This window comes from Nerophis lumbriciformis, linkage group LG20, assembly GCF_033978685.3.
Source record: "Nerophis lumbriciformis linkage group LG20, RoL_Nlum_v2.1, whole genome shotgun sequence".
Lineage (NCBI taxonomy): Eukaryota > Metazoa > Chordata > Actinopteri > Syngnathiformes > Syngnathidae > Nerophis > Nerophis lumbriciformis.
The window spans coordinates 3,960,045-3,973,620 of record NC_084567.2 but is presented as its reverse complement, the minus strand read 5'-3'; the positions used below and the strand labels follow the sequence as shown (position 1 = coordinate 3,973,620).

General features: G+C 43.4%; 1 protein-coding gene across 1 annotated transcript; it reads left to right on the top strand.

Annotated features, from left to right (window-relative positions):
• The first annotated feature begins 673 nt into the window (after window positions 1-673).
• LOC133619221 (uncharacterized) lies at window positions 674-13,298 on the top strand. Its single transcript, XM_061980159.2, has 2 exons — window positions 674-988; window positions 11,882-13,298. Exons 1-2 carry the CDS (start codon window positions 883-885, stop codon window positions 13,156-13,158), a joined length of 1,383 nt encoding a protein of 460 aa, XP_061836143.2. The 5' UTR covers window positions 674-882; the 3' UTR covers window positions 13,159-13,298.
• The last annotated feature ends 278 nt before the right edge of the window (window positions 13,299-13,576 follow it).

The window sequence follows — 13,576 nt, the reverse complement described above, 5'->3', positions numbered from 1 at the left end:
GGCTAATTTCTATTTTTAGGGCTTGGAATTCAAACAGTTTTCAAATGACAAAACTTCAAGTCACTCACCTTCATCTTTCGTCTTTATCTCCGTTGGTGATTTGCTGGAAGTTGATTCTCTTTCATGTTCTCTTTTAGCGGACGTCGCCATCTTAGCATAGCAGTAGTCGTCCATCTTCTATCACGTCTTCAATCTTCACTTCACATATCGCTCCAAACTCAATGCACGTTTCGTGGCTTTGGAAAATGCGAATTGAGATATTTGTTGCTATATTTGCTGTGAATCATATAACTTTAAGATCGTGAATTGGAAGAATCTCCGAACAACCATAGCATGCAGTCTTCGTCTTTTTGCTTGGCTTCAAGTACATTTGCGCATGCGCTAGAAGTCAGCAACTTCCGTTTTCTTACTCCACGGCAGTGACTTTTCAAAATAAAGGCATTTTAATCTTGTTTTAAAACAATGGTTGGCAAAAGTATCTCACATAAAATAATGGGCAACTACTCTTTGAAAATAAAAAATATATATACACAAGCACGTGCACAGACTTTTTCCATGGCTGAAAAGGGCAAACATTGAAGAAAAAAAAATCATACATTTTAAAACAAGATTAAATTGCCTTTATTTTGAAAAACAACTGTTGTGGAGTCGGAAACGGAATTTGCGGGCTTCTAGCGCATGCGCAAATGTACTTGAAGCCAAGCAAAAAGACGAAGACCGCATGCTATGGTTGTTCGGAGATTCTTCGAATTCACGATCTTAAAGTCATATGATTCACAGCAAATATAGCAACAAATATCTCAATTGGTATTTTCCAAAGCCACGAAACGTGCATTGAGTTTGGAGCGATATGTGAAGTGAAGATTGAAGACGTGATAGAAGATGGACGACTACTGCTATGCTAAGATGGCGACGTCATGTAAAAGTGAAAGTGAAAGAGAATCAACTTCCAGCAAATCACCAACGGAGATAAAGACGAAAGATGAAGGTGAGTGACTTGAAGTTTTGCCAATTGGAAGCTAATTTAAGGCCTATTTCAACAATGTAAACAAAGAGCCGCCATGATTGTTAGCTTGAAGAAGCATACCTGCCAACTACTCCGGTTTTCCCGTAATTAGTACGGTTTTCATCAACCTATTCCGGGTTACGATTGCAGTGATAAAAAATACGGTTTTTCATTAATTAAAAAAATATATTTTTTAAAGTTTTATTCACGAAATCGCATAACAACAATGACAATCGACACTGCTTCCCGTAACTTCCTATCGAGCCATTCCGAATGCCATGCGCGAGGCTATTTATAGCACCGCTGCCAAGCACGAGGCACCAGTTGCCATTGTTTCCAAACGAGCGAACGATCATGGAATCAGCCGGAGAAAAATCGCAAACGAGTCTTAAACCGAAAAGAAAGCTGCAGTCATTCCGTGAAGAATATTCAAAAGCCTATCCGGGAATAATTATCCGTTCCAAAAAGGGTGAAAACTACGCGAATTGCACCTCGTGCAGACAAGATTTTTCGATCGGACACGGAGGAATTAGCGATGTAAAAGACCACGTTGGGACAAAAAAACACAAGTCTAATGCCGTTGCTAGCGATACAAGTGGAAAACTTTCAACGTTTTTCGTCGCCCAAACAGATTCTTTGGATGTGATAAATGCCGAAGTTTTATTTACGGAGGCAATAATTGAGCAAACAAAAAGGTAATGACACCAATGTTATCTATTGGAATTGTTTAGTACTGTTATACTGTTAAAAGTGTTGATACTATTTATGCTTTCAAGTCCAAGTTGAAGAAATCTTGTTAAATGTTGACAGCATAACTACCAAAATACAGAAGTGTGTCCTTAATATTTTTGCAGTGCTATTTCTGTTGAAAAGTTCACATGATTACATTAGAGATGTGATGTGTCACTTTTCAAGTGTCTGATGGCTTAAATTAATTTTCATTAATTTTTCATATTTTGAATTATTTTGAAAGGCTTCCAAAAAAACTACATTTGAATTGTAATTCCATGCTATTGACAGGACTATTAATTTTAATGAAGTTAGCTTACCATGTTTACAGTATGATAATTGTGATAGAAATGTGAATTTTAGGCACAGAATATTTTTTACAATTGAACAAGGCAGTAGATTATACAAGCTTGGACAGAAAGTTAATAATGACACCAATTTTTTTTTTAATGGAATTGTTTAGTACTGTTTTACCATTTGTTTACTGTAAAAAGTGTTTATACTTTCAATGAACAAATTGAAGTCTTGTGAAAGGTTGACAGGATAACTGGCATTAACTGTCAAAATAATTTCAAACTATTGAAGTTAGCTTACAGAATAAACATGTCAATCAACCCATATGATTTTTGCTGTAATATTTTTGTTTTGAAAAGTCACTGTGACTGATAGAAAAGTGATGGTTTTAGCAACATTTTAACCTGTCTGAATGCTAATAATCATTTTGCGTCGGGGGGGCGAAACCTGAACCCCCCACCAGGACTTTGTCCTGGACCTACCGGGTCCTGCAACCCCTGGACCCTGGCTACTAGGTTTTTCTGATTTCAAAAGTTGGCAGGTATGAAGAAGGCATCCATTTTCTACCGCTTGTCCCTTTTGGGGTTGGGGGGGCGTGGGGGTGCTGGAGCCTATCTCAGCTCGATTCGGGCGGAAGGCGGTGTACACCCTGGACAAGTCGCCACCTCATCACAGGGCCAACACAGATAGATAGACAAAATTCACACACTGGGGACCATTTAGTGTTGCCAATCAACCTAAACCCAGGTGCATGTCTTTGGAGGTGGGAGGAAGCCGGAGGCAGTGGAGTTCACATCAGAGGAGGTGAAAGAATGCAAAAGTCCAAATGAAGAAAGTGGAAGAGCAAAACACAAGACTTAGACTTAGACTTCCTTTTTGTTGTTATTCAAATTTGAACTTTACAGCACAGATAAGAACGAAATTTTGTTACATAAGATCATGGTAGTGCAGGAAAGAAAATCAATAAGGTGCATATATAAATAAATATATATATATATATATATAATATATATATTTAAAATAAATAAATATATATAAATATCCATCCATCCATCTTCTTCCGCTTATCCTAGGTCGGGTCGCGGGGGCAGCAGCCTAAGCAGGGAAGCCCAGACTTCCCTCTCCCCAGCCACTTCGTCCAGCTCTTCCTGTGGGACCCCGAGGCGTTCCCAGGCCAGCCGGGAGACATAGTCTTCCCAACGTGTCCTGGGTCTTCCCCGTGGCCTCCTACCGGTCGGACGTGCCCGAAACACCTCCCGAGGGAGGCGTTCGGGTGGCATCCTGACCAGATGCCCGAACCCCCTCATCTGACTCCTCTCCATGTGGAGGAGCAGCGGCTTTACTTTGAGCTCCCCCCGGATGGCAGAGCTTCTCACCCTATCTCTAAGGGAGAGACCCGCCACCCGGCGGAGGAAACTCATTTGGGCCGCTTGTACCCGTGATCTTGTCCTTTCGGTCATAACCCAAAGCTCATGACCATAGGTGAGGATGGGAACGTAGATCGACCGGTAAATTGAGAGCTTTGCCTTCCGGCTCAGCTCCTTCTTCACCACAACGGATCGATACAGCGTCCGCATTACTGAAGACGCCGCACCGATCCGTCTGTCCATCTCACCATCCACTCTTCCCTCACTCGTGAACAAGACTCCGAGGTACTTGAACTCCTCCCCTTGGGGCAAGACCTCCTCCCCAACCCGGAGATGGCACTCCACCCTTTTCCGGGCGAGAACCATGGACTCGGACTTGGAGGTGCTGATTCTCATCCCAGTCGCTTCACACTCGGCTGCGAACCGATCCAGTGAGAGCTGAAGTAAATAGATTACTGTACAGATAAATATATTGCACTTTTTTCACATGCGTCCACGTTTATGGATGTTTGTTGTATTGTCTTTTTTATTCCAGCGAGTTAATCCATTTTGGGGGAAGTTGAGGGGATCATTTAATTATGATGCGTTCAAGAGTCTTACGGCCTGAGGGAAGAAGCTGTTACAGAACCTGGAGGTTCTGCTACGGAGGCTGCGGAACCTCTTTCTAGAGTCCAGCAGTGAAAACAGTCCTTGGTGGGGGTGGGAGGAGTCTTTGCAGATTTTCTGAGCCCTGGTCAGGCAGCAGCTTTTTGCCATCTCCTGGATAGGAGGAAGAGGAGTCCTGATGATCTTTTCCGCCGTCCTCACCACTCTCTGGAGAGACTTCCAGTCTGAGGCATTGCAGGCTCCAGTCCAGACAGAGATGCTGTTGGTCAGCAGGCTCTCTATAGTGCCTCTGTAGAATGTGCTGAGAATGGGGGGAGGGAGCTGTGCTCTTTTCATCCCACGCAAAAAGTGCATGCCCTGCTGAGCTCTTTTTACAAGAGCTCCGGTGTGTAGGGACCAGGTTATATTGTCAGTTATCTGCACCCCCAGGAACTTGGTGCTGCTTACTATCTCCACTGCTGTGCCGTTGATGAAGAGTGGAGCGTGGCTGGACTGGTGCTTCCTGAAGTCAACGATGATCTCCTTGGTCTTGTCAATGTTCAGGACCAGGTTGTTGGTTCTGCACCAGTCAACCAGATGTTTCACCTCCTCCCTGTAGTCCATGTCATTGTTGTCACAGATGAGGCCCACTACTGTCGTGTACTTCACAATGTGGTTAGTAGTGGACCTGGCGCAGCAGTCATGAGTCATCAAGGTGAACAGCAGCGGACTCAGGACGCAGCCCTGGGGGGAGCCGGTGCTCAGGGAGATGGCATTGGAGGTGTTGTTGCCCACTCTCACAGATTGGGTCTGTCTGTGAGGAAGTCAAGCAGCCAGTTGCAAAGGGGGGTATTGAATCCAAAGGGGACCAGTTTGCTCACCAAGTGCTGCGGGATGATGGTGTTGAATGCTGAGCTGAAGTCCAGGAACAACATCCGCACGTGTGTGTCCTTTCCTTCCAGATGTTCTAAGCTCAGGTGGAGTGCAGAGGAGATGGTGTCCTCTGTGGAGCGGTTAGGGCGATAAGCAAACTGGTATGGGTCGAATGTGGGGGGAGGTCTGGAGACAATATATTCCTTTACCAGCCTCTCCAAGCACTTCATTATGATGGGGGTGAGTGAAACGGGGCGGTAATCATTGAGGGAGGAGATTGTGTTTTTTTTGGCACTGGAATGATTGTAGCCGTCTTAAAACATGATGGTACCACAGCCTGGGTCAGCGAGATGTTGAAGATGTCTGTGAGAACTGCACATCCCTTAAGCTCAACCTTTTTTGAGCCAAGGCACATTTTTTGTGTTGACAAAATCCGGAGGCACACCACCAGCAGAAATCATTAAACAACGAAGTAAAAAGTCGTTGTCGCAATTGTTGGATATGACTTTAAAGCATAACCAAGCATGCATCAATATAGCTCTTGTCTCAAAGTAGGTGTACTGTCACCACCTGTCACATCACGCCGTGACTTATTTGGAGTTGTTTGCTGTTTTCCTGTGTGTAGTGTTTTACTTCTTGTCTTGCGCTCCAATTTTGGTGGCTTTTTCTCTTTTTTTGGTATTTTCCCGGAGCAGTTTCAGGTCTTCCCTTGAGCGATATTTCCCGCATCTACTTTGTTTTTATCCTTCTTCGTGGGGACTTTGTCGATTGTCATGTCATGTTCGGATGTTACATTGTGGACGTCATCTTTGCTCCACAGTAAGTCTTTGCTGTCGTCCAGCATTCTGTTTTTGTTTACTTTGTAGCCAGTTCAGTTTTAGTTTCGTTCTGCATAGCCTTCCCTAAGCTTCAATGCCTTTTCTTAGGGGCACTCACCTTTTATTTATTTTTGGTTTAAGCATTACACACCCTTTTACCTCCACGCTGCCTCCCGCTGTTTCCGACATCTACGAAGCAATTAGCTACCTGCTGCCACCAACTGATATGGAAGAGTATTACACGGTTACTCTGCCGAGCTCTTGACAGCACCGACACTCAACAACAACACATCATTTGCAGACTATAATTACTGGTTTGCAAAAAATATTTTTTACCCCAAATCGGTGAAATTAGATCATCTCCCACGGCACACCAGACTGCACAGTGGTTGAAAAACACTGCCTAAAGCACCTTGCCCGGAATGTCATCAGGTCCCGGTGCTTTCCGGAGGGGGCGTGGCCTCCAGCTCCGGCTGAAAATCTGGATATTTTCGGGAGGTTTTCGGGAGAGGCGCTGAATTTCGGGAGTCTCTCGGAAAATCCGGGAGGGTTGGCAAGTATGGTTATATTGTTCATGAAAACAAGACATGTTTACCTTATCCCAATAAACATCTGTTCAGTATTTGAACATAAAAGTGTTTGATTGTGAGGCATTAAAAGCCACAAAATGCAACGGGTCCATCAGACCCACAAACGCTGGCTGAGTAACAACAATATGAACGTTGCAAGGAAATTTTCTATGCCAGTTTCTGCATCCCACAGGGATTCTTCTTTTGTGTTTCTGCACCTGCGGTTCCCACACAAGGTTGCAACATTGTTTGTCAACACTGTCTGCTCTCATTTTCTCGCACATTTGACCCTCTGATGTTCTGTGGACCTACACTCTGTCCTCCTCCTGTCTTGGCCTTCTGTGTGTGTGTGTGTGTGTGTGTGTGTGTGTGTGTGTGTGTGTGTGTGTGTGTGTGTGTGTGTGTGTGGTACACAGAACATCAATTTCCACACTTCTATTAGCCCCGGACATCTTCTATGTAATATAAATGTGTGTGGGGGGGTGTATGGTGTGTGGTCATTAAATATGTATTCTGATATATGTTCTTCACAGAAAATGAGCCAAAGTCAGTGAGTCTCAGTTTGAAAAATGAATTAATTGTATCTTCTTTCTTTAAAAAAAAAAAAAAATGACAGCGGGTCCCACAGACCCGAACACCACACAAGGGTTGTGGTTGTGTCGTGTCTCAAACACATAATTGAAGTCAGGTGGACTAGTTTCAATCGTAACTGCATTTGCTGTGTTTTTGCGTTTACATTTTAGTTAAAGGGGAACATTATCACACTTTCAGAAGGGTTAAAACCATTAAAAATCAGTTCCCAGTGGCTTATTATATTTTTTGAATTTTTTTTTCAAAATTTTACCCATCACGCAATATCCCTAAAAAAAGCTTCAAAGTGCCTGATTTTAACCATCGTTATATACACCCGTCCATTTTCCTGTGACGTCACATAGTGAAGCCAACACAAACAAACATGGCGCATAGAACAGCAAGCTATAGCGACATTAGCTCGGATTCAGACTCGGATTTCAGCGGCTTAAGCGATTCAACAGATTACGCATGTATTGAAACGGATGGTTGTAGTGTGGAGGCAGGTAGCGAAAACGAAATGGAAGAAGAAACTGAAGCTATTGAGCCATATCGGTTTGAACCGTATGCAAGCGAAAACGACGAAAACGACACGACAGCCAGCGACACGGGAGAAAGCGAGGACGAATTCGGCGATCGCCTTCTAACCAACGATTGGTATGTGTTTGTTTGGCATTAAAGGAAACTAACAACTATGAACTAGGTTTACAGCATATGAAATACATTTGGCAACAACATGCACTTTGAGAGTGCAGACAGCCCATTTCAGGCGCGCTAAGAACATATATTTTTCCACGATTTCAACACTCAGGTTAACCATACCTAAATAGACACAAAATACTGCATTACACAAGACGAATGTACCGTATTTTCCGCACTATTAGCCGCACCTAAAAACCACAAATTTACTCAAAAGCTGACAGTGCGGCTTATAACCCGGTGCGCTTTATATATGGATTAATATTAAGATTCATTTTCATAAAGTTTAGGTCTCGCAACTACGGTAAACAGCCGCCATCTTTTTTCACGGTAGAAGAGGAAGTGCTTCTTCTTCTACGCAAGCAACCGCCAAGGTAAGCACCCGCCCCCATAGAAGAGGAAGCGCTTCTTCTTCTACTGTAAGCAACCACCCGCCCCCGTAGAAGAAGAAGAAGCGCGCGGATATTACGTTTCATTTCCTTTGTGTGTTTACATCTGTAAAGACCACAAAATGGCTCCTACTAAGCGACAGGTTTCCGGTTCATGAAAAGACGCAATCTCTCCATCCGCACACGGACTACTATTTCACAGCAACTGCCTAAAGACTTTCAAGAAAAGCTGGCTACTTTCCGTGCATATTGTAAAAACAAGATAGCTGAAAAAAAGATCCGGCCAGAGAACATTATCAACATGGACGAGGTTCCACTGACTTTTGATATTCCTGTGAACCGCACTGTGGATACAACGGGAGCACGTATGGTGAATATTCGCACCACAGGGAATGAGAAGTCATCCTTCACTGTGGTTCTAGCTTGCCATGCTAATGGCCAGAATCTTCCACCCATGGTGATATTCAAAAGGAAGACCTTGCCAAAAGAGACCTTTCCAGCCGGCGTCATCATAAAAGCTAACTCGAAGGGATGGATGAAGAAAAGGTGAGCGAGTGGTTAAGGGAAGTTTACGCGAAGAGGCCGGGTGGCTTTTTTCACGCAGCTCCGTCCATGTTGATATACGACTCCATGCGCGCCCACATCACGCTGGTTTTTAATATATTATTAAAGTTTGACTGACCTATCTGACTGTTTTTTTGACATTCCCTTTAGCGCAGTTAGATGCGGCTTATAACACGGGGCGGCTTATAGGTGGACAAAGTTTTGAAATATGCCGTTCATTGAAGGCGCGGCTTATAACCCAGGGCGCCTTATGGTGCGGAAAATACAGTAAATTATTGGTAAACACAGTTTATGTATAATAATTTACGTAAAACCGCGAGTAATGAATAAAGTTTTCATCAATTAATATATTCTGTAGACATACCCTCATCCGCGCTCTTTTCCTGAAAGCTGATCTGTCCAGTTTTGGAGTTGATGTCAGCAGGCCAGGGAAGCTAGGGTCGATATTCTTCTCTTGATCATCTTCGGTGGCATAAGGGACGGTGTGAGCCAAGACATCCAGGGGGTTTAGCTCGCTCGTCTGCGGGAACAAACTGCCGCTATTGCTTGCCGTGCTACCGAGGTCCTTTGTCCCTGAATAGCTCACACACTCCGGCAGATTCAATGGGGGTCTGGCGGCAGATTTCTTTGACTTTATGGTTGGAAATGCATCTGCTTTGAGTGTCGCAGGATATCCACACATTCTTGCCATCTCTGTCGTAGCATAGCTTTCGTCGGTAAAGTGTGCGGAACAAACGTCCAATTTCTTGCCACTTTGGCATCTTTGGGCCACTGGTGCAACTTGAATCCGTCCCTGTTGGTGTTGTTACATCCTCCGACAACACACCGACGAGGCATGATGTCTCCAAGGTACGGAAAACAGTCGAAAAAACGGAAAATAAGAGAGCTGATTTGACTCGGTGTTTGAGAAAATGGCGAATAATAGAGAGCGAATAATAGAAAGGCGTTTAATTCGACAAAATTCACCCATTTAGAGTTCGGAAATCGGTTAAAAAAATATATGGTCTTTTTTCTGCAACATCAAGGTATATATTGACGCTTACATAGGTCTGGTGATGATGTTCCCCTTTAAAAACATAAAATGATTGATTAAAAATGATTTGTTACTTAAAGATCAGGCGTTGAGTACTGTGTGGTAAAGCGGGTTGAGCACATGACTGACTCTGAAACAGAGGTTGCCCTCTGCAAAAGTAAGGAGAGAAAGTTCAAGAGAAATTTATTTTAGGTTAATTAATGCATTCCTTGCTCAAGCCTGTGAATACTACCCAGATTTTGACATTACTACTGACAGTAACTGTCAGAATAATTGTATCTAAGTTATCACAAAACGTTGCGTTTGAGTGAGTTCTCGGCGAGCAGGCAAAAGCTGTCTTTGATCTTACCAATCAAAAGGCTTGTAAAACTCCACTGTGTAGGATGTCGGTTTCTTTGATGTATTGTAATCCACAGGAATATTTTGTCTTGACCCGAGATCTACAAAGCGGAGAGGAGGCAGGGCCTGACCCCCCTCCAGGCACCTTTTCTTTGAACTGTTTTGTAACCAAAGGCGGCGGCTGTTTACGACCCCTGTCCCTTTAAATGATAAATATTACATGGGTTATACTTGTATAGCGTTTTTCTACCTTCGAGGTACTCAAAGCGCTTTGACAGTATTTCCACATTCACCCATTCACACACACATTCACACACTGATGGCGGGAGCTGCCATGCAAGGCGCTAACCAGCAGCCATCAGGAGCAAGGGGTGAAGTGTCTTGCCCAAGGACACAACGGAAGAGGGCAACGGCTGTTTACGACCTTTTCTTTGAACCGACCTTTTCTTTGAACTGTTTTGTAACCAAAGGCGGCGGCTGTTTACGACCCCTGTCCCTTTTAGAAAGAGCTGTTGCCATGTAATCAGGGAAAGTCCAAATAAAAGAGAAGGCGTACAATCTTTCGTCAGAGCATGGTGGGACACTGTGCAAGGGTACAGGTCTACGCGCTCTCCTCATTGAGCCAAATTTAATTCTGTCTCTGTTTGATTCTTTGCTTCTTTGTCTGTTTAATAGATGTCATCAGTGTTTGAACCTGACAGTAACGTCTAACTTTACGCCGCGTGGGTCTTCAAATCTCTGTTTTTCCAAGTACCGTATTTTCCGCGCCATAAGCCGCCCTGGGTTATAAGCCGCGCCTTCAATGAACGGCATATTTCAAAACTTTGTCCACCTATAAGCCGCCCCGTGTTATAAGCCGCATCTAACTGCGCTAAAGGGAATGTCAAAAAAACAGTCAGATAGGTCAGTCAAACTTTAATAATATATTAAAAACCAGCGTGATGTGGGCGCGCATGGAGTCGTATATCAACATGGACGGAGCTGCGTGAAAAAAGCCACCCGGCCTCTTCGCGTAAACTTCCCTTAACCACTCGCTCATCTTTTCTTCATCCATCCATCCCTTCGAGTTAGCTTTTATGATGACGCCGGCTGGAAAGGTCTCTTTTGGCAAGGTCTTCCTTTTGAATATCACCATGGGTGGAAGTTTCTGGCCATTAGCATGGCAAGCTAGAACCACAGTGAAGGACGACTTCTCATTCCCTGTGGTGCGAATATTCACCGTACGTGCTCCCGTTGTATCCACAGTGCGGTTCACAGGAATATCAAAAGTCAGTGGAACCTCGTCCATGTTGATAATGTTCTCTGGCCGGATCTTTTTTTCAGCTATCTTGTTTTTACAATATGCACGGAAAGTAGCCAGCTTTTCTTGAAAGTCTTTAGGCAGTTGCTGTGAAATAGTAGTCCGTGTGCGGATGGAGAGATTGCGTCTTTTCATGAACCGGAAACCTGTCGCTTAGTAGGAGCCATTTTGTGGTCTTTACGGATGTAAACACACAAAGGAAATGAAACGTAATACCCGCGCGCTTCTTCTTCTACGGGGGCGGGTGGTTGCTTACCGTAGAAGAAGAAGCGCTTCCTCTTCTACGGGGGCGGGTGCTTACCTTGGCAGTTGCTTACCATAGAAGAAGAAGCGCTTCCTCTTCTACGGGGAAAAAAGATGGCGGCTGTTTACCGTAGTTGCGAGACCGAAACTTTATGAAAATAAATATTTATATTAATCCATATATAAGGCGCACCGGGTTATAAGCCGCACTGTCAGCTTTTTTGAAAATTTGTGGTTTTTAGGTGCGGCTTATAGTGCGGAAAATACGGTACTCCGGCTTTCTCCCACATTCCCAACATGTTCAGGTTAGGTTAACTGAAGACTCTAGATAACTTGTCAAAGATATTTTCCGCTATGTTTGATCGAGTTTGTGTATGCTAACAGCTGATCGACCTGAAATGTATCACTATCATCGATCACGTTCATACAATCGACCGGACCTATGGACAACACAAAGATTATGCACCGTAACGTAACACATTCAACGTGTTTGTGTTCCTCAGACATCCAGCAACTGATTAGTCATTCTGAAGAACTTTCGTCTGAGCTGCAGGGGGTCAGATCCACTTTGAAGCAGGAGACTTCACAGCCACCTCACATTAAAAAGGAAGAGGAGGAACTCCGGATCACTCAGGAGGAAGCTGATCACACCAAGTTTCCACTGACTGTTGTCTCTGTGAAGACTGAGGATGATGAAGAGAAACCACAAGTAGACAACCTCTTAGCTCCACTATCAGATAGTGAGGCTGAAGACGAGGTTGAAGTAACGTTGAGCAGCGATGCAGACTGTGAAGGTGACATGAGGACTCACGCTGACAAAAAACACGCCGACTGCTCGAAAAAGAAGGCGTGTAAAAAAACTTTGAGCTGCATGGTTTGTGGTACAAGATGTACAAAAGAGAGCCGTTTGGCTATACACATGAGAACACACACAGGAGAAAAACCATTTAATTGTTCAGTTTGCAGTAAAAGCTTTTCTCAAAATAGCGGTTTGACGCTACACATGAGAACGCACACAGGAGAAAAACCATGTAATTGCACAGTTTGCGGTAAAAGCTTTTCTCTAAAGAATCCGTTGATTGTACACATGAGAACGCATACAGGGGAAAGACCATTCAATTGCTCTGTTTGTGGTAAAAACTTTTCGCACAACAGCAGTTTGACTGAACACTTGAGAACACACACAGGAGAAAAAACGTTCCTTTGTTCAGTTTGCGGTAAAAGCTTTTCTCGAAGAAGACAATTGATTCTACACATGAGAACACACACAGGAGAGAGGCCATTTAATTGTTCAGCTTGCTGTAAAAGCTTTTCTCATAGGTGGAATTTGACCAAACACATGAGAACACACACAGTCGAAAAGATATTCAATTGCTTAGTTTGTTGCAAAAGCTTTTCTGAAAAGGGTGATTTGACTGACCACATGAAAACACACAAAGGAGAAAGACAATTTAATTGTTCAGTTTGCAGTAAAAGCTTTTCTACAAATGGCAATTTGACTCAACACATGAGAACACACACCGGAGAAAAAATATTTAATTGTTCAGTTTGTTGCAAAACCTTTTCTCAAAAGGGCAGTTTGACTTACCACATGAGAACTCACACTGGAGAAAGACCATTTAGTTGCTCAGTGTGTAGTCAAAGCTTTTCTTACAAACAGGGTTTGACACGACACCAAATGAAACACACGGGAGCGAAACCATTCAGCTGTTCAGTTTGTGGCAAAAGCTATACTCGAAGGAGCCGTTTGTCCGGTCACCTAAGAACACATAGTAAGTAGTAGTGATGGGTTGATGAGGCGTCATGAAGCGTTTTCGACACATTGCAAAACTGTATTGATACTGTGTCGATACTGTGTCACTAAATACTGACATCTGCTGGACATTAAAAATCCCTACAGGCAACCTATGGACCGACTCAACTGACACTGATTTTATGCCCTAGTACAGGGGTCACCAACCTTTTTGAAACCAAAAACTACTTCTTGGGTACTGATTAATGCGAAGGGCTACCAGTTTGATACACACTTAAATAAATAAATATATTGTCATTTGTAAGTTACACGTAAGTGTGATTTAAACAAGAATAGCTAAATAAATAAATGTATATATATAAAAAAAATGGGTATTTCTGTCTGTCATTCCGTCGTACATTTTTTTTTCCTTTTACGGAAGGTTTTTTGTAGAGAATAAATGATG

Bases quoted from the DNA above. Each gene is read 5' to 3' on its own strand.
- LOC133619221 (XM_061980159.2), top strand. From the start codon at position 883: ATGGACGACTACTGCTATGCTAAGATGGCGACGTCATGTAAAAGTGAA. The intron at 989-11,881 runs GTGAGTGACTTG...TGTGTTCCTCAG, and splicing joins GATAAAGACGAAAGATGAAG to ACATCCAGCAACTGATTAGT.